Consider the following 25013-nt stretch of genomic DNA (forward strand, 5'->3'; position numbering starts at 1 on the left):
ACACTGCCAAAAACATCTGTGAACCAGAGCCACAAGAATGGGGAAGGCACTTCGAAGACTCAATACAGTGTCAGCCGTGGCTCAGTGGGTAGTGCACTCGCCTCGGAATCAAAAGGTTGTAGGTTCAAATCCCACTCCAGGTAGTTGAGCACATAAATCTAGGCTGACACTCCAGTGCAGTGCTAAAGGAGCGCTGCACTGTCATAGGTGCCATCTTTCAGATGAGATGTTAAACCGAGGCCTCATCTGTTCTCAGGTGGACGTAAAAGATCCCGTGGCACTACTGAGGAAGAGCAGGGCAATTATCAAAAGTGGAAAAACACGTGGACATCGAGCAAGGATGGCGGTCCACCTTGGTTGTAGTCTTCCCTTGGTTATCTGACCTTTTAAGGCTCACTCAAGTGTAATGGCCACTTGAGCAAGGTGTAATAGCCATCAGGGGCTATCCGTGAAATCGTATCCCGGCAAGGAGCCAAGACTTCCAAGGACTGGAAGGGAGGGGAGAAAATTGGCAAGTAGTAAAAAGAGGATAATACTTTTGTACACCATTCAACTTCAATTTACAAGGTGCAACTTGATTAGCCCAGCAAAGCAGATAATGTCCAGCTAAGCCATCAGTTCTTCCGGATGAAGGAAAGCAGATGTAATATGCCTGATGCTCAGTCATGGGGTTGCCTGCCGGGTCGTTTCATATTTATTGTGGTGATAGGAAAGCAAAAAGGTGAAAAGCTAATAAAGACTGATGGTAATGAGATAGAGAGGGGACATGAAAGGCAATTAAACCCAGGCACTGGGTTCTAAACTATTTGCTAACTGTTGGGTCTGCTCCTTTCCTGAGCATTTGGTAGATTTATCTTGCAGATACTCTCTAAAATTATGCTGTCCTGCTTCATGATCTGCATTTCACAAGTAGAAATACCAAGCAGTCTCATTTTAGAGTCGACTAAAAAGAAAAAGGAAAAGATATCTGCAGGAAAGAAAATGCCTGAGCCCAGAGCACACTTAGGAAATATGTGGGATAAATGCAGCGTGCAACTCCTCACTTTAGCTTTCAGGCTTCCCGTATTATTATTTAGTTCAGACCCAGATGTCAGAAGCCTGAACATGTGTTAGCCATTAAACAGAAAGAAACCCACATTCAGACAGAGCAAAATAAAGATTTTGCAATAACAAAAAAAAAATCCATTCGCAATTGACCTCATTCAGAATTACAGCACAGCTGGAAAAGCAGAGGACCCGCTGAAGTAAGCAAAAAGTCATTGCATCTAGAGCCACAATTTGTTTACCCTACTCAAGGCCGAGTTAGCTCATCTCAGCTGCTGTGATAAATGGTCACAAGAGGGGTTTGATAACTACATGGTGGATAATTCAGAGAGAGAGACTTAGGATTTATATAGCACCCTTCACGACCACTGGACATCTCAAAGCACTTTACAGCCAATGAAGTACTTTTGCAGTGTAGTCACTGTTGTAATGTAGGAAATGTGGCAACCAATGTGCGCACAGCAAGCTCCCACTAACAGCAATGTGATAATGACCAGATAATCTGTTTTTATGATGTTGATTGAGGGATAAATATTGGCCAGGACACCAAGAAGAACTCCCCTGCTCTTCAAAAGTGTGTCATGGCATCTGTTACGTCCACCTGAGCGCGAAGACAGGGCCTAGGTTTAACGTGGCTGGCTCTGTTGCACAGGAGGGCAGGAAAAAGAGTGGGAGAGCGATAGTGATAGGGGATTCAATTGTGAGGGGAATAGATGGGCGTTTCTGCGGCCGCAACAGAGACTCCAGGATGGTATGTTGCCTCCCTAGTGCAAGGGTCAAGGATGTCTCGGACATTCTAAAAAGGGAGGGAGAACAGCCAGTTGTTGTGGTGCACATTGGTACCAACGACATAGGTAAAAAAAGGGATGAGGTCCTACGAAACGAATTTAAGGAGCTAGGAGGTAAATTAAAAAGTAGGACCTCAAAAGTAGTACTCTCGGGATTGCTACCAGTGCCACATGCTAGTCAGAGTAGGAATCGCAGGATAGCGCAAATAAATACGTGGCTTGAGCAGTGGTGCAGCAGGAAGGGATTCAAATTCCTGGGGCATTGGAACTGGTTCTGGGGGAGGTGGGACCAGTACAAACCAGACGGTCTGCACCTGGGCAGGACCAGAACCAATGTCGTAGGGGGAGTGTTTGCTAGTGCTGTTGGAGAGGAGTTCAAGTAATATGGCAGGGGATGGGAACCAATGCAGCGAGACAGAGGGAAACAAAAAGGAGACAAAAGCAAAAGACAGAAAGGAGATGAGGAAAAGTGGAGGGCAGAGAACAAAAAGGGCCACTGTACAGCAAAATTCTAAAAGAACAAAGGGTGTTAAAAAAACAAGCCTGAAGGCTTTGTGTCTTAATGCAAGGAGTATCCGCAATAAGGTGGATGAATTAACTGTGCAAATAGATGTTAACAAATATGTGATTGAGATTACAGAGACGTGGCTCCAGGATGATCAGGGCTGGGAATTCAACATCCAGGGGTATTCAACATTCAGGAAGGATAGAATAAAAGGAAAAGGAGATGGGGTAGTATTGCTGGTTAAAGAGGAGATTAATGCAATAGTTAGGAAGGACATTAGCTTGGATGATGTGGAATCTATATGGGTAGAGCTGCAGAACACCAAAGGGCAAAAAACATTAGTGGGAGTTGTGTACAGACCTCCAAACAGTAGTAGTGATGTTGGGGAGGGCATCAAACAGGAAATTAGGGGTGCATGCAATAAAGGTGCAGCAGTTATCATGGGTGACTTTAATATGCACATAGATTGGGCTAATCAAACTGGAAGCAATACGGTGGAGGAGGATTTCCTGGAGTGCATAAGGGATAGTTTTCTAGACCAATATGTCGAGGAACCAACTAGGGGGGAGGCCATCTTAGACTGGGTGTTGTGTAATGAGAGAGGATTAATTAGCAATCTCATTGTGCGAGGCCCGTTGGGGAAGAGTGACCATAATATGGTGGAATTCTGCATTAGGATGGAGAATGAAACAGCTAATTCAGAGACCATGGTCCAGAACTTAAAGAAGGGTAACTTTGAAGGTATGAGGCGTGAATTGGCTAGGATAGATTGGCGAATGATACTTAAGGGGTTGACTGTGGATGGGCAATGGCAGACATTTAGAGACCGCATGGATGAACTACAACAATTGTACATTCCTGTCTGGCGTAAAAATAAAAAAAGGGAAGGTGGCTCAACTGTGGCTATCAAGGGAAATCAGGGATAGTATTAAAGCCAAGGAAGTGGCATACAAATTGGCCAGAAATAGCAGCGAACCCAGGGACTGGGAGAAATTTAGAACTTAGCAGGGGAGGACAAAGGGTTTGATTAGGGCAGGGAAAATGGAGTACAAGATGAAGCTTGCAGGGAACATTAAGACGGATTGCAAGTTTCTATAGATATGTAACGAGAAAAAGGTTAGTAAAGACAAACGTAGGTCCCCTGCAGTCAGAATCAGGGGAAGTCATAACGGGGAACAAAGAAATGGCAGACCAATTGAACAAGTACTTTGGTTCGGTATTCACTAAGGAGGACACAAACAACCTTCCGGATATAAAAGGGGTCAGAGGGTCTAGTAAGTAAGAGGAACTGAGGGAAATCCTTATTAGTCGGGAAATTGTGTTGGGGAAATTGATGGGATTGAAGGCCAATAAATCCCCAGGGCCTGATGGACTGCATCCCAGAGTTCTTAAGGAGGTGGCCTTGGAAATAGCGGATGCATTGACAGTCATTTTCCATCATTCCATTGACTCTGGATCAGTTCCTATCGAGTGGAGGGTAGCCAATGTAACCCCACTTTTTAAAAAAGGAAGGAGAGAGAAAAGAGGGAATTATAGACCGGTCAGCCTGACCTCAGCAGTGGGTAAAATGATGGAATCAATTATTAAGGATGTCATAGCAGCACATTTGGAAAGAGGTGACATGATAGGTCCAAGTCAGCATGGATTTGTGAAAGGGAAATCATGCTTGACAAATCTTCTGGAATTTTTTGAGGATGTTTCCAGTAGAGTGGACAAGGGAGAACCAGTTGATGTGGTATATTTGGACTTTCAGAAGGCTTTTGACAAGGTCCCACACAAGAGATTAATGTGCAAAGTTAAAGCACATGGGATTGGGGATAGTGTGCTGTCATGGATTGAGAACTGGTTGTCAGACAGGAAGCAAAGTGTAGGAGTAAATGGGTACTTTTCAGAGTGGCAGACAGTGACTAGTGGGGTACCGCAAGGTTCTGTGCTGGGGCCCCAGCTGTTTACACTGTACATTAATGATTTAGACGAGGGGATTAAATGTAGTATCTCCAAATTTGCGGATGACACCAAGTTAGGTGGCAGTGTGAGCTGCGAGGAGGATGCTGTGAGGCTGCAGAGTGACTTGGATAGGTTGGGTGAGTGGGCAAATGCATAGCAGATGAAGTATAATGTGGATAAATGTGAGGTTATCCACTTTGGTGGTAAAAACAGAGAGACAGACTATTATCTGAATGGTGACAGATTAGGAAAAAGGGAGGTGCAACGAGACCTGGGTGTCATGGTACATCAGTCATTGAAGGTTGGCATGCAGGTACAGCAGGCAGTTAAGAAAGCAAATGGCATGTTGGCCTTCATAGCAAGGGGATTTGAGTACAGGGGCAGGGAGATATTGCTATAGTTGTACAGGGCCTTGGTGAGGCCACACCTGGAGTATTGTGTACAGTTTTGGTCTAACTTGAGGAAGGACATTCTTGCTATTGAGGGAGTGCAGCGAAGGTTCACCAGACTGATTCCCGGGATGGCGGGACTGACCTATCAAGAAAGACTGGATCAACTGGGCTTGTATTCGCTGGAGTTCAGAAGAATGAGAGGGGATCTCAAACGTTTAAAATTCTGATGGGTTTAGACAGGTTAGATGCAGGAAGAATGTTCCCAATGTTGGGGAAGTCCAGAACCAGGGGTCACAGTCTAATGATAAGGGGTAGGCCATTTAGGACCGAGATGAGGAGAAACATTCTCACCCAGAGAGTGGTGAACCTGTGGAATTCTCTACCACAGAAAGTTGTTGAGGCCAATTCACTAAATATACTCAAAAAGGAGTTAGATGAAGTCCTTACTACTCGGTTGATCAAGGGGTATGGCGAGAAAGCAGGAATGGAGTACTGAAGTTGCATGTTCGGCCATGAACTCATTGAATGGCGGTGCAGGCTAGAAGGGCTGAATGGCCTACTCCTGCACCTATTTTCTATGTTTCTATGTCTCATCCGAAAGATGGCACCTCCGACAGTGCAGCGCTCCCTCAACACTGCACTGGAGTGTCAGCTTAGATTTTTTGTGCTCAAGTCCCTGGAGTGAGCACACAGAGTGCTATCCACTGAGTCACAGCTGACAAGTGCACGTTGGGAGGAAGGAAATATCAGGCTCAGTTGCGACGCTATCCATGGTCAAATAGCCCGCTGATAGTTACTGGCTCGGTTTGAACATAAAGCATGGTCATTTCGACAAAGTATCAGATCTGCTGGGGCCTAGGGAATTCTATCCAGTCACGAATCACCCTGATCGGCAGAGGAAGGAAGTGAGCAAGAGATCGTTTCAGCACAAAATTTAGGTATTAATATGTCTCTACACTTTAAAAAAAAAAATGTCCCATCACCACACTCCACAAATTATGAAGATCTGCTATTGCAAAAGTAACTGGTACCCCAGGATTTATATTCAGAACACAAAAAAAAATGATTTGGGCTTTTAAGGGTGCATTTACACTACAATTTTAGCATTGGTGCAAAGTTTCAGCATTAAGAACGTAAGAATTAGGAACAGGAGTGGGCCATATGACCTCTCAATTCAATAAGATCATGGCTGATCTTTGATCTCAACTCCACTGTCATCAGATCTCCATATCCCACGATTCCCCTGGAGACCAAAAATCTCTCTCAGCCTTGAATATATGCAATGATTCAGAATTCACAGCCCTTTGGGTAAGAGAATTCCAAAGATTCACAACCCTCTGACGAAATTCCTCCTTATCTCAATCTTAAATGGCCGACCCTTTATCCTGAGACTATAACCCCTAGTTCTAGCCAAGTGAAATAACCTCTCGGCATCTACCCTAGCAACCCCCCTCAGAATCTTATGTTTCAATGAGATCACCTCTCATTTTTCGAAACTCGAGAGCATAGGCCTCATAGAACAACCCTCATCCTAGCAATCAATCTTGTGAACCTTCGCTGCACTGCCTCAAAGGCCACATGTCCTTTCTCAAATAAGGAGACCAAAATAACTCCCAAATGAAGGAAAGCAGGGCACCCTCAGTGATTTGGTGAGAGACTGTAGAGGGACGTGATCAGGGCCCAGGAGAGGCGCGAGTTCGGGGCCAGGGCCAACACAGGCCATCCCACACTGCGATGTGCGCGCGTGCAGCAGAGCAGGTCTCCAGTCATCTTGGATAACCCTTGCCACTGGACCAAGACCAGTGTGGTGGCTGGTGTGCAATGGCCACCACACGTTTAAAAAAAAATCCACGCACAGGCATCTTCCTTCGGGATGTAGTTCGGGACCTGGAATATTAGGTCCTTCATTGAAACACCGGTGAACTCATTCTTTTGTGGTGGTGATGGTGAAGTGTCAAATCAGGCTCCGTGGACTCTATTCAGGCTGCATTCACACTATAATTGCAGCGGCCAGATGAAGCAAATACACATCACATCAACACAGCACTTCTATTGTGAACATGGCACTAAGAAGTGAGGAGTGGCGTTAAATTAGATTTGTGAATTGTTGATTCAAGTTACAAAACACAGCGGTTTCAATGGCTCGCTACAGAAAGGTTAGCAGTGGACTGCAGAAAGGATGGAACAATAGGAGGAACTTGCAACAAGGAATACTCCTGCCTAGCTGATGGAGGAAAGTGATTAGGGAAATGTGGGGAAACCCCAAGTTTGGTGCAGATCTGGATACAAGTTTACAAATGATCCCCAGACAGCATTGCTTATTTGATAGCAACAGAACTAAAAATGGCACCAAATCTAAAAAAGATAATGTGGAGGATAGTAGGTTTGCAGCTACTCAAAACTGATGTGATTTATCAGCATGTCTGACAGTATATGGAAAGAACGTGTATTTATACAGCACCTTTCACACCTCAGGACGTCCCAAGTGTTTTTAATGTACTTATGTGGTATTCTATTGCATCTCTAAACAGGCATAGTTAAAGACCAGCACCAAAATTGCGCTTTTCTTGTTGAAATTACAACTGATTCAATCAGCATAATTTAGGATACATTCATATGGGCGTGTGAATTATTCAGACATTTAGATCACAAGCCTGGCTTGTGGCCCTGGACAGAAGTTTGCATCTCTGTTACATTACAAGCTACCACTTTAAGCTGTGAACAAATTCTCATTTGAATCCCGATTAACATCACTAGCATACTCCAGCCCAAATATCATTCCTTTTCATCAAGTCTGCCACACTAAAGGTCGCTAATCAGATAAAAACATTTCGAAGGAGAAGTCATTAGTTCCTTATAATAAAAACAATTAGTGAGGAGTTTGCAGTCGAGGTGACTAATATACACCCTTTAGCCAATCGCATCCTTAACGGCAGTTTTTTTTCAAAAAAAGCAAAAAAAGTTAACTATTTGATTCATTTCTCAATCAAATCGTATGTAAAAGCAACCCAACCCGAAGTCTATTAGAGGAAGCTTTTCATTAACACTCTGCTAGTGTCCTCTTTTACACAAGAATCTATTTTTTTCCCACCAAATGTGCATATGTTCACCCTGCGGTTGCAATTCTCCTTCCATCAAATGTGTTGCTTCTGCTTCAACAATTTTAGACCCAATTTACTGAAGGGACAGCAATGAAATCGGACATCAATTCAGGGCAGCCCGTTTTGCCACAGGAAGTCAGCTTCTGAGGAGTAGTTATGAAGATAGCCTATAAATTAACAAAAAACTCAATAGGGAGATGAGTGCTCAGTTGCCAAGTGTGGCCTATGAAGAGAACATCGAATCATAGAATGGTTACAGCACAGAAGGAGCCCATTTGATCCTTCAAGCTTGTGCAGCTCTCTGCAAGAGCACTTCAGCTATTTCCACTCTAGTGGTAGAGCAAGCTCAGTCAGGTTTGAAGAGTTACCAAATAGTAACCTTCTGTATGGATTGGAGCTAGTATAAGGAGCAGCTTTAAGAGCCAGAGCAGACTTGATATAGAATCACAGAATGGATACAGCATGAAGGCGGCCATTTGGCTGGTCGAGCCCATGCTGGCTCTCTGCCAGAGCACTTCCGCTAGTCCCACTCCCCTGCCCTTTTCCTGCAGCCCTGCACTTTTTTTTCCCCCTTCATGTACTTATCCAATTCCCTTTTGAAAAGGTGCCTGCACCACCCTTTCAGGCAGTGCATTCCAGATCATAACCACTCGCTGCGTAAAAAGATTTTTCCTCCTGTCGCCTTTAGCTATTCTGCCAATCACCTTAAATCTGTGTTCTCTGATTCCGCCAATGGGATCTCGCTCATGATTTTGAACACCTATCAAATCGCCTTCCAACCTTCTCTGCTCTAAGGAGAACAACTCCAGCCTATCACGTAACTGAAGTCCTCATCCTCATAAATCTTTTCTGCACCAGCTCGAAGGCCTTCACATCCTTCATAAACGGCGTGCCCAGAATTGGACACAACACTCCAGTGGAGGCAGAACCAATGTTTTATAAAGTTTCATCATAACTTCCTTGCCTTTGTACTCTGACTATTTATGAAGCCCAGGATCCCATATGCTTTTTTTAAAAAAACGCTTTCTCAACCTGCCCAGCTATCTTAAATGATTTGTGCACATATACCTCTATTCATGCACCCCCTTTAGAATTCTACCCTTCAGTTAATAGTAACCCTCTCCTCATTCTTCCTACCACAATATATCACTTCGCACTTTTCTGCGTTAAATTTCATTTGCCATGTGTCCACCCATTCCACCAGCCGGTCTGTCCTCTTGAAGTCTATCGCTCTCCTCCTCACTGTTCACTATACGTCCAAATTATGGGGACTGCGAGTGGGGCTTCCAGCCCCAGGGACTGTACAGAGGGGCTTCTAACCAAAGCATGATTGCTGCAGCAGTTTAAATGCCATCGCTGTGCCAGTTAGGGCTAGTCCAGGATGAATTGAACTGACCAAGGGTTGACCCACTTATTAAAAGTATCCTTGCTTAAAAAGGATGGCTGCAATGTGGCTGTGGATTTTGGAGTCACTGTTATTTGGCAAGAGTGTCATTTGTGCCACAAACTGAGTTATCAGTATATAGTTATCAGTACATATTCACAAATCCCAACGACGCGTTGTCAACAAAATAACATGCTTAATTTTATTTGGTTTATAACCTGACAACCACACAGTGACAATATTGTTCTTTTGTAAATCAAGTATTTTGCATTACAATAGTGACTACATTTCAAAACAGTACTTCATTGGCTGTAAAGCCCTTTGGAATGTCCAGTGGTCGTGAAAGGCGTAATATAAATGCAAGCCTTTTTTATGTATATTGTAAAACAATCAAGGGCTATAATTAGTAAGCTGCATACATAGAATTTACAGGCCATTCGGTCCAACTGGTCTATGCCAGTGTTGATGCCCCATAGGAGCCTCCTGTCACACTACTTCATACAACCCCATCAGCAGATCCTGCTGTTCCTTTCTCCTTTCTGTACTTAGCTAGCTTCTGCTTAAACGCATCGTGTGTCTTGGATGCACAATAAGCTTTCTATTAAACATTTAGAGCTTCCCATACCAGTGAGCTATTCTCCTATTGGAGATTAATGCAGAGAGCTATGGGAATTCAGACACAATCAGAGCACTAAAACATCTGGGTAGGTTTCTATGTGCTGAAGGGTAGAACATTGTTTTTTAAAAAAACTTTTGGCAGATTTGAGAGGAATTGCTGCACCTCAGTTGAACCTTCTTGACCTTCCAGCAATGAATTACTATATTACAGTACTATCCCATGGGAGCTCAACATACAAACAATCCAACACTACGTTTCAAGAATAGGAAAAGCAGATGGCATTTACAGACTTGAGACTTTCGGCACCGTAGTCACAACTTCTGTATACTCAGTAAAAAATGCAAAGAAGGAAGAGAGCACAAACAAAGAAAAGACATTTTAAAATGGAAAGAACTTCTGCAAATATTACTGACTGACCACTGCCATGTTGGAACAGTATTTATTGCAGCAACCATTTTGTCATTGTACACAATGGGAAATTGGCTACAATCGCCCAGTTAAAGCCTGAAGTGGAGAGTCAAGCACTGAGGAAGCACTGAGTAAAAGGCCAGTCACACCTCCACATAAAAAGGTAGGGAATAAACAGATGGAGGCATACCAGAGCATGCAAAAGTGACACGTGTGGAAGGCTGGGAAACAGTGGCACATTTGGGGGAAAACAAAATGGAATTTTCACCCATAGAACATTCTGATCTACAGGACACAAGAACTGCATTACTGAGAGGATCTGTTGTATTAAATGGACAGTGAAAAAAAAGCTAATTTCAATAGAATCATAGTACAGCACAGAAGGAAGCCATTCAGCCCGAGTCTGCGCCAACTCTTTCGAAGAGCAATCCAGTTAGTCCCACTTCCCTGCTCTTTCCCCATCTCCCTGCAATTTTTTCTGCATCAAGTATTTATGCAATTCCCCTTTTGAGGGTCGATATTGTATCCACCAACCTCCATCAGGCAGTGCATTCCAAATCCTAACCACTCGCTGCGTAAAAAATGTTTTTCCTCGTGTCGTCTTTGGTTCTTTTGCCAATCACCTTAAATCTGTGCCCTCTGGATATCAACCCTTCTGCCACTGGAAAGAGTTTCTCTTTATTTACTCCATCTAAACCTTTCATGCTGTTAAACACCTCTATCAAATCTCCTCTTAGCATTCTCTGCTCCAAGGAGAACAAGCCCAGTTTCTCCAGTCTATCCACATAACTGTAATCCTCATCCCTGGAACCATTCTGATAAATCTTATATTCTACATCGATCAAATTAATGCACAGTAAGGTTAACCAATTGATCTGTTCCAAATGTTCTGCCATTTTAGTATAGCTCCCTTCTGAAATCTTTGTAAATTTTCAGTATCCTTCATAGAATCTTAGAATGGTTACAGCACAGAAGATCTCTCTGCAAGAGCAGCTCAGCTAGTCCCACTCCCTCACCCTTTCCCCACAGCCATGCAATTTTTTCCTCAGGTACTTAACCAACTCCCTTTTGAAAGCTGTGATTGAGTCTGCCTTCGCCACCATCTCAGGCAGTTACCTTAATGCATGAGCCACTTTCAAACTTGGGCAATTTTTCCTATTGGATTGATATCAGAAGGGGGACCAAAAGTTCGAAGATATTAATAACATGCCCTTTAAAGTAAAGCAAAAAGGGAAAGAACCTTAGTGCATCTTAAAATAGAGGATCACTAGATGGTATGAGGGGGAAGTAAAATGCAATTAAAAAATCTGCAGAGACTCGGAGGAGCTGGCATAATGGTCTTTCTTTATTCCCACACCAAAAAAATCTTCCACCATTAACAGAGTATTAAATCTTTCGTTGAATTTACACAATGTATTCTGAAGGAAAGGAAAGATGGCAGGATACCAATCTGGTATTAAATTGAATTGTGTGGTCATTAACTGGGAATTTAACAGTTGTTCACATGGACTCAATTATAATACTGTCACTCCACTATAATGGAGGAGTTTTCCACAAAATGGGAACAAGATTTGCCAATAAAACCATTTCCCACCCCCCACCCCCTCTTTTTAAAATTCTAATGGTACTGTATGTTTGATTCTAGAAATGGCTCATGGAGAGCTCAGTTCTGGTATGAGTGTACCCAAAACTTTCCTGAATGCCATTATAGAATCGGCACTCCCAGCACAAAAGGGGGTCATTGCACTTGTTAAAAGCAGCAACACAGAATAATAAACTTATGATACAATTGGTATCTATAATTGTAAGCATCTAGAATTCCAAAGACAGCCCTAATCAAGAGCAGAAAGTGGATGTAACTCATCAGTGAACATGCCCCTTTATTACCAAGTATCAATGTAGCACTAACCATGTGCTTCTCAGTATCACAACACCACAGGGAAAGGTGTCGTCATCACTTAAATATGTAGAGGCCAATTGTTGGTGCGCATGAAAAAATTATTGGATGAAGGCGCGTCAGCACCATGTCACTATAGGAAAATTAAACGGTGAGGAATTACAATAAACCCAGTAGAAATTTCAGGAGAAACTTCTTGACCCAGAATGTGGAACTCACTACTACATGGAGTAGTCGAGACGAATAGTACAGATGCATTTGAGGGAAAGCTAGACAAGTACATGAGGGAGAAAGGAATAGAATGATATACTGATGGAGCTAGATGAGGAAGGGTGAGAGAGGAGGCTCGTGTAGAGCAATAAACACTGACATAGCCCAGTTGGGCCGAATGAATTATATTTAATATGTAAATCAGATTAGGTAAGTTTTGCAAGACATGGCTCAACAACTGGAAATCTGGAACAGATCCAATGGTGCACCTGTTCCAGTTTGAAAAGAATGGTGTAGAAAGGAGGGGAAAATTGTATCATAACAATGTCCTTTCTGCATCACATTAATATGTACTCCGTTTATGTTTAGACCTGGAGGCAAGATCTGGGCCCCAGCATTCAAAATCAGCCATTATTTCATAAAACTACTGTTCACATTTCAAGACAGCTTCACCAGCTATGGGGAGGTAAGGGATGAACATGGCCATCGATCATCCTTCACAGCAGTTTGCCCCACTTGCCTGGGCTCTTGAATCTGCTCCCTTGTGGCCACTTGAAGTTAATCTTGGCTTTAAAACTCGAAAACACATTTGCATACTGCATGCATTCTTAACATTTGGAATGAATTAAGCAATGAGGAATTACAATAAACCCAGTAGCGATTCTGCAGCATCTAAAGCAACACAGAGGAGTTGTCTGAGATGTTGGGGGGGGGGGGGGGGGGGGGGGGGGGAGAAACACAGAAACAGAAGTTATGAGATGGGGCAGCAGTTTTTGCAGTAGGAAAAACAATCATGCTACTGAACATTTGACAGTGGAGACTGCCTGCATATTTGTTCTGCTGGACTTTGCACACTTCCTAATTGCCTGAATCCAAGACAACCTCTTTTGGATTTCCTGGATCTGGAGGAAAGTCAGAGGTTGTCTATTCCCGTCATTTATAGCAACAAAACGTCGAATTCTCTGTACATCCGATTCTCTTATAGCAGATTCTGGTGTTACCTCTGCAAATAGCTTATGTGTGAGAAACAAAGCTTTGCCGCTCTGAATCCTGGGTGTATGAGTCTTAGGAAAGGGTATTGTTACAGAACCAAGACAGGTAGATGGAGTTAAGACACAGATCAGCTATGATCTAATTCAATGGAGGAACAGGCTTGAGGGGCTTAAGGGCTACTCTTGTTCCTATGCATTTCTTGGCTTACATTAATTGGTTAATGAATGCTCTTGCTTTGTAAACCCAGATGCATTTTTTTTTTTTTAGAAACTTTCAAAGTTAAGGCAATGCATCTCTTCCTGGAGCAATAAACTCTACAGCCACCACCTCCTTACATATTTATAACACCTTTAACAGAGAAACGACCCAAGGCATTTCAGAGGAGTGGTGGAAAACAGACATCAAGCCAAAGACAGATGTGTTACAATTGGCAAGCAAAAGAAGTGGGATTTTAAAGGAAGGAGGGTCTCAAAAGAGAGGTAGGTGGAAAGGCAATGGGGTTTGGGAGAATGCATTCCCGAGAGGAAGACCTAGGCAACTGATGGCATGGAGAGGAATTCACAGGAGGCCAGTGTCAGAGAAAGTGTGTGTTGTGGAAGAATGGTAGGGATGGAGATGATGGACGTAGGGAGGGATCTAAACATTGCAACAAGAAGTTTAAATGAGTCATTGGTAGATTAGGAATGGGGGCCAACGTAAGTCAGTGACAATGCAGAGATGGGCGAGTGGGACTTGGTGAAACAGTATACAAGCAGCAGAGTTTGACACAGTGAAGTTTGTGGAGGAAGGAGGGTGAAGGCCAGGAAGAGTTGAGTGGTTAAGGCCAGAGATGACAAAAATATGAATGGGGGTTTTTAAGCACAGATGGGCAGAGATAGGGGTGGAGGAAGGCAATGCAACATAGGTGGAAGTAGGCAGTCTTTGTGATGGAGCGGGTATGGGATTGCAGTTTACCCCAAGATTGTCAATAAAGATTGAGGCCAGGACAGAGGCCCAAGAGGTTGAGAGAGTTGGTGATAATGGAGTGGAGTCTGGACAGAGGCCGATGACGGTGGCTTCAGGTTTCCCAATGTTTAGCTGGAAGGAATTACGACTCATTGAATACTGGATGTTAGGTAAGCAGTTGGCCAGAACAGTGGTAGTGGAGGGGTGGAGAGAGTGGTGGATAGATAGTTCCATGGATATGGAGAACAGAGGACAGGTGATGGAGGAGGTGGTGTGGTTAACTGCAAAGACTGCAGGGGAGTCAGGGAGCAGGTCAAGGAGGACTAGAATAATGCACCATATATAATGGTAAGTATTGCAGGGAATAGAATATATCCAGAGTGATCTCCTGAACTAGTTTTGATTGCCTGGATGGTCGGGAGGAATTTTCCCAGATTTTTTTCTCCCTCAATTGGCTTGGGTTTTTTTTAAATCTGGTTTTTGCCTCTCCCAGGAGATCACATGGCTCCGGTTGGAGTGGAGTGTAGAATGTTTTAGTATAAGGGGTGTCGCAGTTGTGGGGAGGCAGATTGGTTGGGCTGGGTGCTCTTTGCCTTTCCGTCATTGTTCATAGGTTTATATGTAACCTTTAGGGCTGCTGACCAAGGGCCACGTGGCTCTTTGCCAGCTGGCGCAGACACGATGGGCCGGAATGGCCTGGAACAGCCGCCTTCTGCGCTGTAAATTTATATGTTTCTATCACAGCAGAGTGAATGTTGCTCATGACTTTAGTTAGGGCCATTTCAGTGGAAGGAGCAGAAGATTGGAGGAAAAGGCACGGAATTGGGAGGCAACACATTCAAGTCCCTCTGAAAGTAACATAGAAAATTAGTAGTAGGCGGCCATTCAGCCCTTCGAGCCTGCACCACCATTCAGTATGATCATGGCTGATCCTCATACCCCTTGATGTCTTTTGTTTCTAGAAATCTATCTACCTCCCTCTTAAATATATTCAGCCTTCTGTGGTAGAGAATTCCACAGGTTCACCACCGAGTGAAAAAAGTGTCTCACCTCGGTCCTAAATTTCCTACCCCGTATCCTGAGACTGTGACCCCTTGTTCTAGACTTCCCAGCCAAGGGAAACATCCTCCCTGCATCCAGTCTATCTAACCCAGTCAAAATTTTATACGGTTCAATGAGATCCCCTCTCATTCTTCTAGACTCTAGTGAATACAGGCCTAGTCAACCCAATCTCTCCTCATACAACAGTCCTGCCACCCCAGAAATCAGTCTGGTGAACCTTCACTGGACTCCCTCTATGGCAAGTATGTCCTTTCTTTAGGTAAGGAGACCAAAACGGCACACAATACTCCAGGTGCGGTCTCACCAAGGCCCTGTATAACTGTAGTAAGATATCCTTGCTCCTGTACTCAAATGCTCTTACACTGAAGGCCAACATACTATTTGCCTTCCTAACTGTTTGCTGCACCTGCATGTTTGCTTTCAATGACTGGTGTACAAGGACACCCAGATCCCGCTGTACATCAACTCTTCCCAAAGCATCACCATTTAAATAATACTTTGTCCTTATGTTTTTCCTACCAAAGTGGATAACTTCACATTTATCCACGTTATACTGCATCTGCCATGTGTTTGCCCAATCACTCAACCTCTCTAAATCGCCTTGCAGCATCTTTGCATCCTCCTCACAACTCACAATCCCACTTAGTTTTGTGCCATCAGCAAACTTGGAAATATTACATTTGGTTCCCTCATTATAATGAAAGATTGGAGTTTGGGCAATAGTTAACTGGAAGAGGTTTCAAGGGTGCACTTTGAGGAGTGTAATGATGATGATCAGGATGAGGACAATGCCAGATGAGAGAATGATTTGCAACGTCGGCTCAGATGGGGCTGCGGAAGGAGTTAGGTGAACAGGAGCTCAATGGGAATGGGATTGGAGGGCAAGACAACAGTGTCGTGGACAAAATGAACTTCTCAATTAACACGAAAGTGACTGGTACAATGCAGCCTGTCCAGTTCAACATTCAACCTCAAGCCTCCCCGAAGATTTAGTAGTGATCTTCTCCTTTCAGAAAACCTAAGTAGGGCTGTGGTGGCTGATGATATTCCTTTGTCCCATGACCCATCTGCATCACAGCTGTAACTTGGATTTCCATGCAGGGAATCTGCCATACATTAGCTAAAAAGCATTAAATTCACTGCAAAGCCAGTCAACATAATTGAGATAACAAAATTGGATTGCCTCATCCATATTATTTTACAATTCTCAGTGCCCCCCACATAACCCACTGCTCTATCAATTTTGAAGATCTTGGCTCTGACCCAGTGTTGGTTGAGTTTTGTCTTTTACACTGTGTGCTACGCTATTTGAAGTTAAAAATAGCACTGAGTCAAACCGATTTGCAATGACCTACTGTAAACAGCTGGATCAAAATCTGAGCAGAACATCTCCAACTGCAATTGGATATCAGATGTGCGAACTACTTTGGTGGGAAAATCCCATGTAAAACAGCAGGGAGATCAGCTTCAGGTCAAAATGATTGGAACTGAATCGAAACACTGGTCCGAAGGTAAAAAAAAGGCCTTTTTTGGATTAAGAATGAGCATCTCCAGTCTTTGTAAATGCTCAAATTGGTTTTTTTCCCTCATCCGACAAAAGATTTGTATAGGCGCATTTCATGTACAAGTCTGTGGGATGAATAGTCTGGGAACTAGGGCTCACTGTACATATCTGGAGTTTGCTTTAGATTAAAAATAGGAAAAAACACATTTAAACACGACCATAATTAAGTATTGAGAATAACGGATCAAGAAGACGACTAAAACAAGCACATGTACAGCACCCAAAGATGGGAAATCTTCAATTTTATTGCCAACATCTGCTGTTGCATCTAGCTCCATTTTTGTTTTCCCTTCCTTTAGTTCTAGATACATTAACCACCTAGGTAAACAGGATTTTGGATAAATGTATTCCTGATGTAATGGAATGGACAATTCATATCCAATCCCTATAACATAACTATCCAGGCCCTCGGGTAATCCCGATATACTGCATTTCTTGTATTAAAAAAAAGTTAATTAGTTATTGTTTTCAGAGAGGGTAAAGGAGGAAAATAAAACTGTACTCACCCCCAGCCATCTTGCACCCTTGTTGGCTGCTTGTTGTATCTGAACTTTCTTCAAGATAACATTATAAATAGCTCCTTCCTCTACCTCTTCTCCCAAGTCTTGGATTGTATTGTGCTGTGGAAGAACCAAACCAATAATAGTCAATCCCTCTGGAGAAGCTGCTGAAATTTTGCTAGAATGTAAATACAATGTCACGTCTAATTGTGGACCCCTGCAGGAGGAGTTGGGGAAAACTTGGCCTACATTCTGCAGCAATGCTCACGGGAATTCCCCAAGTACTTTAGGGAGACTTTGCTACATTTGTTAAATTGGCAAGGAATGCAAATTCCCCCCATATCAAAGTTTGAACTAAAACCATTTCACATAATTGCCATGCCGCATTGTGTTGATATTCCCGACATGCACAACACAGAATCCCTTTCACACAGTGAACGGAAGTTTAAAAGGCAGTTTGCAGTTTTAGTATCAGTACAACTCTCAGCACATCAGTTTTTAAACCGATTAATTGAGATACTATGATTATGGAGTTAATGTTACCCATACCACATACATGAATCAATATGAGAAAGTGTCCATTCCTCTCCTTGCCCAAAACCCTTGCAACTTTCTGACCATGTGCTGGGAAAGCCCAAGGGCTCAATCTGGATTTAATATTGGTACCAAATGAACGTTAGAAACAGCAGCATTTTACTTTGAATAAACATGTTGTAAATCTTCAATTTCCCCTTTGGCCGTAATCAAATTAAGCCTAATTGATGTTGGCACAGTAGGAATCAATTAAAAAAAAACCACACTTAAGGATCCCATGAAATCACAAAGGATTTTTAGTTGAAGATCAAGCATGAAAAAAAAAACTTGGAATATTAATCCCATTCAAGTTCACATGGCAGCAGAAATTCCAATGCAATACTATTCAGACACCGCACTACACGAAGGACAACATATTCAGTGATAAGGAATGCTAGCTACAAGAGCTTTGGCTCCGTTCCCTCAGACCCACTGTTTAAATGGAAGACAAGGAAAGCATAATTAACTGTACCATTTTATACTTCCAAGGTAACCGCATTCGTATCTTCCTCTTCATGATGCTGGCTCCAGAGATCCTTCAGCACTTTGATCTGAAGTTTTAGCAATCATGTCACACACTCCACTAAGTTACTGCGCTGCTGAGCTTTGGAACGAGTGCATTTCTGGCACAGAGTTCAGCTGTAACTCCTCCCACTGTGCATGATGCAACGCTTTCCTGTTAGTATCCCTGAACTTAAACCTTTACTTCCAATGTCTCTGTCCATACCCGCCAACCCCCCTCCTCCCTCCCTCACAAAATTCTTCACTTCGCTGTTCCTGCCACACATCTGTCTCCTCCTCGTGCTCTGTGTGTCTACATACAACTTCAGAAGCAAGACTGGACCCCAGCCACTTGTGAACCAGGTGCTGAATGTGTGAGAGAGAGAGAACAAAGGGAAGGAGCAGAGGAGGGGCGGGTTTTCAGGGAACTTGTAGACTAGTATGAATAATTAAAATCAGGCCAACGCAAGAGACATCCACACTGCACAACCTGGTTGCCATTTAACAAAAGCAAACATCTACAGACGAGTACCTGTATAATATAAACCTTCCAGCCAAACATGCTGTAATCAAATGTGAAGCACCTCAAAAAAATTTTAACGGAACTTTTTATTCGCACAGCTCCTTTCGCTCTGTGCATTTCATGAACCAAAATTGCCACTGATAGGATGCCAATGAACCACTATGATCAGGCATGTAAAGTTAGAGGAAGTCCTTAAAACCCTTTGCATTACAGCATCAATTAACTTTCGATCCCTTGCCTTTTCCCCACACCGCCTCTCTAGCACCAGTGAGGTAAAGTAAAAGCCACACTGAAGATCACCATTTGCACAATACATAAAAGGGGGGGGGGCACACTGGGGGGAAAAAACAAGTCACATTAGTAAAATGTTCACAGCAGGATAAATATTTACAAATGGCACACAAAAAAAGTAGTTGTTCAGCTGCCAAGATACTTGCATGCAACCTTCCCCATTACTACAGCAGAAACACCAAACTGGGGAGAGGGGAGAGAGAGGAGATTGGAGCCAAACCACATGACTGCACTTTGTAATGGAGATGGCAGTAATCAATCGTTAAATACACTCGTTTGTTGACATGGCTCCCAGCAGGCTCATCCAATGCAGGAGGTTTCCTCTAACTAGATTTTGCACATTTATAAACTGGCAAATGCTCAAAAGCTGAGCTATTTATCACATGCAACTCCAGTTCTGGTACTCAGATTACCTACTGAACCATCAGTTAGTACAGCGACCTCAAAATAAAATCCTGGTGATGGGACTAAAGCTGGCTGTCAAAAAAAAAATCCTTCTCTACTTCAGCAAAAGTACTAATATCAAAAAGTACTTAAGGGTTTAATATTAAAATCACAAATTCCCTACAAGGATTAGAAAGCATAAAAACCCAACTGAGATAACTGTACAAATTCAGCTCCATTGAAAAGGTTATGAACCCTTTCACTGCACTCGAGATTCTTTTATAAACTCCCAAGCAGCATATCATCATCATCATCATCAGACAATGCTACGTTCCCATGGAAACTGCAGACAATCTGTATCTGGGCCTAAATGCAGACTGACATTGAGATGCACAGCCTTCTCCCTGGTACAGAAGACAAGACAGATGCGGAGATAGGCATTTGATAAATTACCACTGCTTTGAGTATCTTGTTTATCTCCCCTCAAGCACAAGACAGTTTGCAGGCCCCAACTAAAATGGATGTAATGAGCATAAAGCATCATGTGTTTCTACAGTAATTAGCTTGGCTCAAAGCACTATTAACTTGCATCTACCACATATAAAAATGGTTTTACATTTACACACTTCAGTGTTTGTTGCTTAAAAAAAATGTAACTGAAGTGAATGCATTTGAATTCACTGACGTGCACGCAAACCTCTGTTTCACAGGTTATCCATAAGGAAGCACAATTTTGTGAAGTAATTTTTGCATACAACCTCGTAACTGGCAATGTTGTTCAGTATTTGGAAGTTTTCAAAAACAAGTGTTTTATACCAACACCAGCTTTCCCACTGTTGGCTGAGACTAGTCACTTCAATTAAGGCAATTAAGCACAGATTTAATAATTACTTTGATTTTCAAGCCCACTTTAGTTACACTCCAGGATGCAGTATTTCAATTTGAAAGCTCGAGACTACAAGATGCAGCAATATAAAATGCCCGTCTTGGAATGACATAGCTTATATAGGATGTTAAATGTCAGTCTTCAAAAGAATAAGAATGTTGCAATGAATTGATCAAACCCCATTAGCTAGTAAAGGAAGAGAGTGTCTTTTTCAAAAACCTCATCGTAACTGCATTTTTCCTTTGGAACAAATGTATTACACCACAATTTCATAAAGGTCCTGCTCACCCCTCCCACCGCTGACACCTTGAACTCTGCCAGATCAACAATCACCACCCCTCCCCACATCTCCCTCTACAATGTCCAGTCAATTGCGAAGAAGGCCCTTGCCACCCACGACCTGATTGACTTCACTGCCTTGACGGAAAACTGGCTACGGGTGATGACATTTTGGCCTTATTGAAGCCTCCCTACCTGGCTATACCTTTAACCCCAACCCCACCCAAACCACCATGGTGGCATGGCCCTCACTCCCCATCTTTCCCACAAATCCACATTTGAATCTCTACAAATCAGATTAACTACCCTGCCACAGTACTGAAACAGCCCTAATCAAAGTCACAAATTACATCCTATGTGACTGTGACCATGAGGATAACCACGAGACCATCCATCTCGAACATCGATCATATTGACCCAGTGCACCAATGCCGCCAATTTAAAAGGCTCATCCTCAAATCCTTCATGTCCTCACCTCTTCCTGATCTCCTCCAGCCCTCCAACTCAGTCCTCTTGAACATCTACCACTTCCGTTGCCCCACCATTGGCGGTTGTGCCTTCAGCCATCCGGGCCTGAAACACAAATTGCCTCCCTAATGAAGCACAAATTCTCTTCTACATTACAACAGTGACGACACGCCAAATATTTCATTGGCTGTAAAACACTGATGTCCGGTAGTCATGAAATGCATCATGTAAATCCAAGTCTTTCTTTCTCATCCTCTCCTCAAGATCCTCCCATAAGACCGGTTTAACCAGGCTTTCAGTCACCACTCAAAATATCTTTGTCTTTGGCTCAGTGTCAATTTATTTCTGAAGCACCTTGGGACATTTTCCTATGTTGAAGGCATATTATGAAAGTTGTTGATATTATTAGCCATTATGGAAACCCTTCATTGTGTACACAGGTTTACATTATTCTCATTTACAATTGATATTGTAGGCAGAAAGCCCAAGGAGACTTAAATGCAAGACTCGTTCGAATATGACACTCCAGCACACTGCCATTCAGATCAGATCACAAGATGAAAGTCTACACTCTGACCACTAGAACAACAAAATTTCCTCTCGGAGGATCAAAAATTATCCCAGTACAAACATTACGCTGGGTGGACGTTTCTAGTCTTCAGTTTATTCGTAGCCTTGGGTTCCCAGTGTTGGTCGTCTCCACTCAGTGTCCTCAGTACAAATGTGGGAAGGTAATGTGGTGCAGTAGGGAAATGCTCTTCAAATCATAAGAATTTGTAATATCAGGGTAGTTAGTATAAACTGTTCAAGATCAGTGCATATCTGACCTTAACTTGTAACTTAAATCTGACCCAGGAACATTTAAGTAGATACTCTAAATCTAAATAAACATTCCTGATTTCATTCCCTCTGTTGCTATGTATTGATCGTAACCAGTCCAACAAGTTTGTAATCAATCCGTAAATATTTTGCATTAAAATATATATGTATATAATTTTTATATAAAAAGGTTGCGTGAATCAGATGTGGCAGATATGATTAATTGGTTGAGACCAAACATTTCAAATGTAGAACCAAAGTTTACAGCACATTAGATGACACCCATTTGCTGGCTCTGCTCGAATGATCCAGCACCAATCCCAGTGCTTTGCTTTCCCCGTGTATTTTGTTTATTTTCTCCCCTTAAAAAATGCAGTGATCACTACCTCTACTCCCCGTGACAAGACGCTCCATATTCCAACAACTCTGGGCAAAGAAGTTTTATCTAACCTCTCCCCAATCTCAGTGCTGAATTAAAATGGACAATCTCCCTATCCATTCGCCACTGTAGTTATTTCTCGGTCATACAAAGTGAAAAAATCCTCAATTATATTTTCCTGCTATTTCCTAGGTTTCAGTGCAGTCCAATGATTGAACACCCAATTCAACCAATCATGTTTCATTTATGGGATTTGAATCCAGACTAGAAACAATGACAAGAGCTCAACAAGCCGAGGCCTGTTCTGTAGCAACTAATGCAGGAGCTTCCCCGGTATCCAGCCTATTGTAGTTGTTCTTAGAACAAAGACACCTCTGTTTCCCACCGCACTCAAAATAAATGCAACAACACGCTAGAGCACTACCTCACTTTAGGTGACAAAACGGTCTCCAGAAAAACAAAGCCAGAAAAGTTGAGACGAGGCCAGAAATAAAAATGTTTTGAAAAATATGATTCACCTGGCTGTAAAACTGTACCTTGCAGACAGTGGTTAATCAACTTGGTAACTTCTAGGGCCAGATTTAGTGAATCACTGCTTTAATACAGATAAATCTACTTCAGGAAAATCGCCTTGACAACCTTCAGAAACATGTTGAGGAAAACACCCTATTTAAATGACTGGCCATTGAAAATCAGCTCAGCATTATTCCTTTTGTATTCTTAGCAGTTTTTGCATGTCCCAGAAATAGTAAATTCTGCAGCATCTGTGAACAATTTTCTGCTTAATGTACATCCAACTGTGTCATCTAAACCATTAGTCTTTTCCCACATTATACCCAGAAAATGATTTGTATTGTATTATCTTGGTTCCAAGCAAACTACAAGTAATTGAAGTAGACAAAACTTATGGTTGCAGTATTTAGATCCTTAGGGAGGGGTAGAAAAAACTTTTAGGAACCATTCTAAACCATGATTACAGGATGTTAATATGGATTCTGTGGAGATCAACATCTGACAGTGATTAAAAATGATTAGACAAAAGAACTTGCATTTATATCACGCCTTTCAGCAGTGCAAGTTGTCTCAAAGTGCTTTATAGCCAATTAAGTACGGTTTTGAAGTGTAGTCACTGTTGTAATGTTAGGAAACGCGACAGCCCCCTTTGCACTCAGCAAGTTCCAACAAACAAACAATGAGGTAATGGCCAAATAATTTTTTTTAGTGATGTTCAGAATAAATATTGACTAGGACACAAAATATGGTCATGTGATCTTGTGTGCTCCCAAGGGGGCAGGCAGATCCTTGGTTCAACCGCTCCTTCCAAATGACAGTGCAGCACTCTCTCAGTACTGCACTGAAATGCAAGCCTAGGTTGTGTGTTCAAGTTCTGGCATGAGAGTTGAACCCACAACCTTCTGACTCAGGTGAGAGTGGTACCACTGAGCCACAGCTGACCAGGATAAGCAGCATCTATTACAAAACAATTGCATTTTCTAAGTTCAACATTAAAGTAATGGATCCTTGAAATGAAATGAATGCTAGTGCATTGTATGGAACTGCTGTCAGCATCCAAACGAATTGTATAGAATTGCTGACCGCAAGGTACTGAGCTATTTTCCAGTGTATTGTGAAAATTTAATAAAGTATATTTTTGAAAAAAAATTGAAGTAATGGATCATTTTATCCAATACATGTGCAATGCCTAAAAGCATTGTTTGGACATTACTTTTGGGTGAATAAAATTGTAAATTTTGCTTCATTTTCCAATTATTTTGAATTCCATGGAGACAGTGTGGATTACTCGGAAAATGGAAAAAACATTTTCTTGATGCGACACAATTTCAAACCAAATTACAAGGGTGGAAATAGAGAATACACAGGAGTTAATTTAAAAAAAACTAACATAATCTGACAGCAATGGTGTTCATTTTGACAGAAACAGCACTGGAAACTTCAATTAAAATGGAGGAACAATTCCCGATTTCTACTTGATTCTGTTCATCAGATTTTAGAAAACTGAAAGGGGTGTTGGGGGGAGGGGGGGCAGGGAAGAGAAAAATAACTAGCTTAAAAATCAAATGGCTTGAAATCCAATAAAAATGTATGCTTGATGAAAGTATAGGGTTTAGGATGCTATATATTTTGCAGGCTGATAATGTCTGCTAAAGATCAGTGGGTCTAAAATATTGGCATCAATCATGGACATATGTTTGACAACAGAAAAGATGCCAAGTGCTGTTGCACAACACTACCTTTCAAAATGCCAATATTTTGGGTGAGACTGAATGAGCCTGACTCTGGGAAACAACTTGCACAATTTTTTGTCACACCGTGTTCTAATTTAATCCTTAAAAACAACATCACCTGCCAATAAATGCAATCCCAACAAAAGATCATGCTGTATTATAGGAGGGGCAAGGAGCAAGAGAAAATAGACAGAGTGCAAGACAGAGCGCGAGCAAGAAACAAAGAAAAACACAAATGTTTGTAGTAATGCTTCAACACCAAGTGAAGCTTTTAGAGCTGTACTTGAGCCAAATTAATATCTTGG

General features: G+C 42.3%; 1 protein-coding gene across 4 annotated transcripts in view; it reads right to left on the reverse strand.

The window, feature by feature from the left end:
* Positions 1–25013, reverse strand: part of rgl1 (ral guanine nucleotide dissociation stimulator-like 1) — a 296098-nt gene that overhangs the window by 48150 nt on the left and 222935 nt on the right. For 3 of the 4 annotated variants that reach the window (XM_070887389.1, XM_070887387.1, XM_070887385.1), the window contains exon 2: positions 17366–17479. In XM_070887389.1, the coding sequence (XP_070743490.1) occupies positions 17366–17479 (114 nt within the window). Of the gene's footprint in view, positions 1–17365; positions 17480–18404; positions 18489–25013 lie in introns of those variants that run through there. The other variant, XM_070887388.1, reaches the window with a different exon arrangement.

Source organism: Pristiophorus japonicus, chromosome 8 (genome assembly GCF_044704955.1).
Source record: "Pristiophorus japonicus isolate sPriJap1 chromosome 8, sPriJap1.hap1, whole genome shotgun sequence".
NCBI classification, from domain to species: Eukaryota; Metazoa; Chordata; class Chondrichthyes; family Pristiophoridae; genus Pristiophorus; species Pristiophorus japonicus.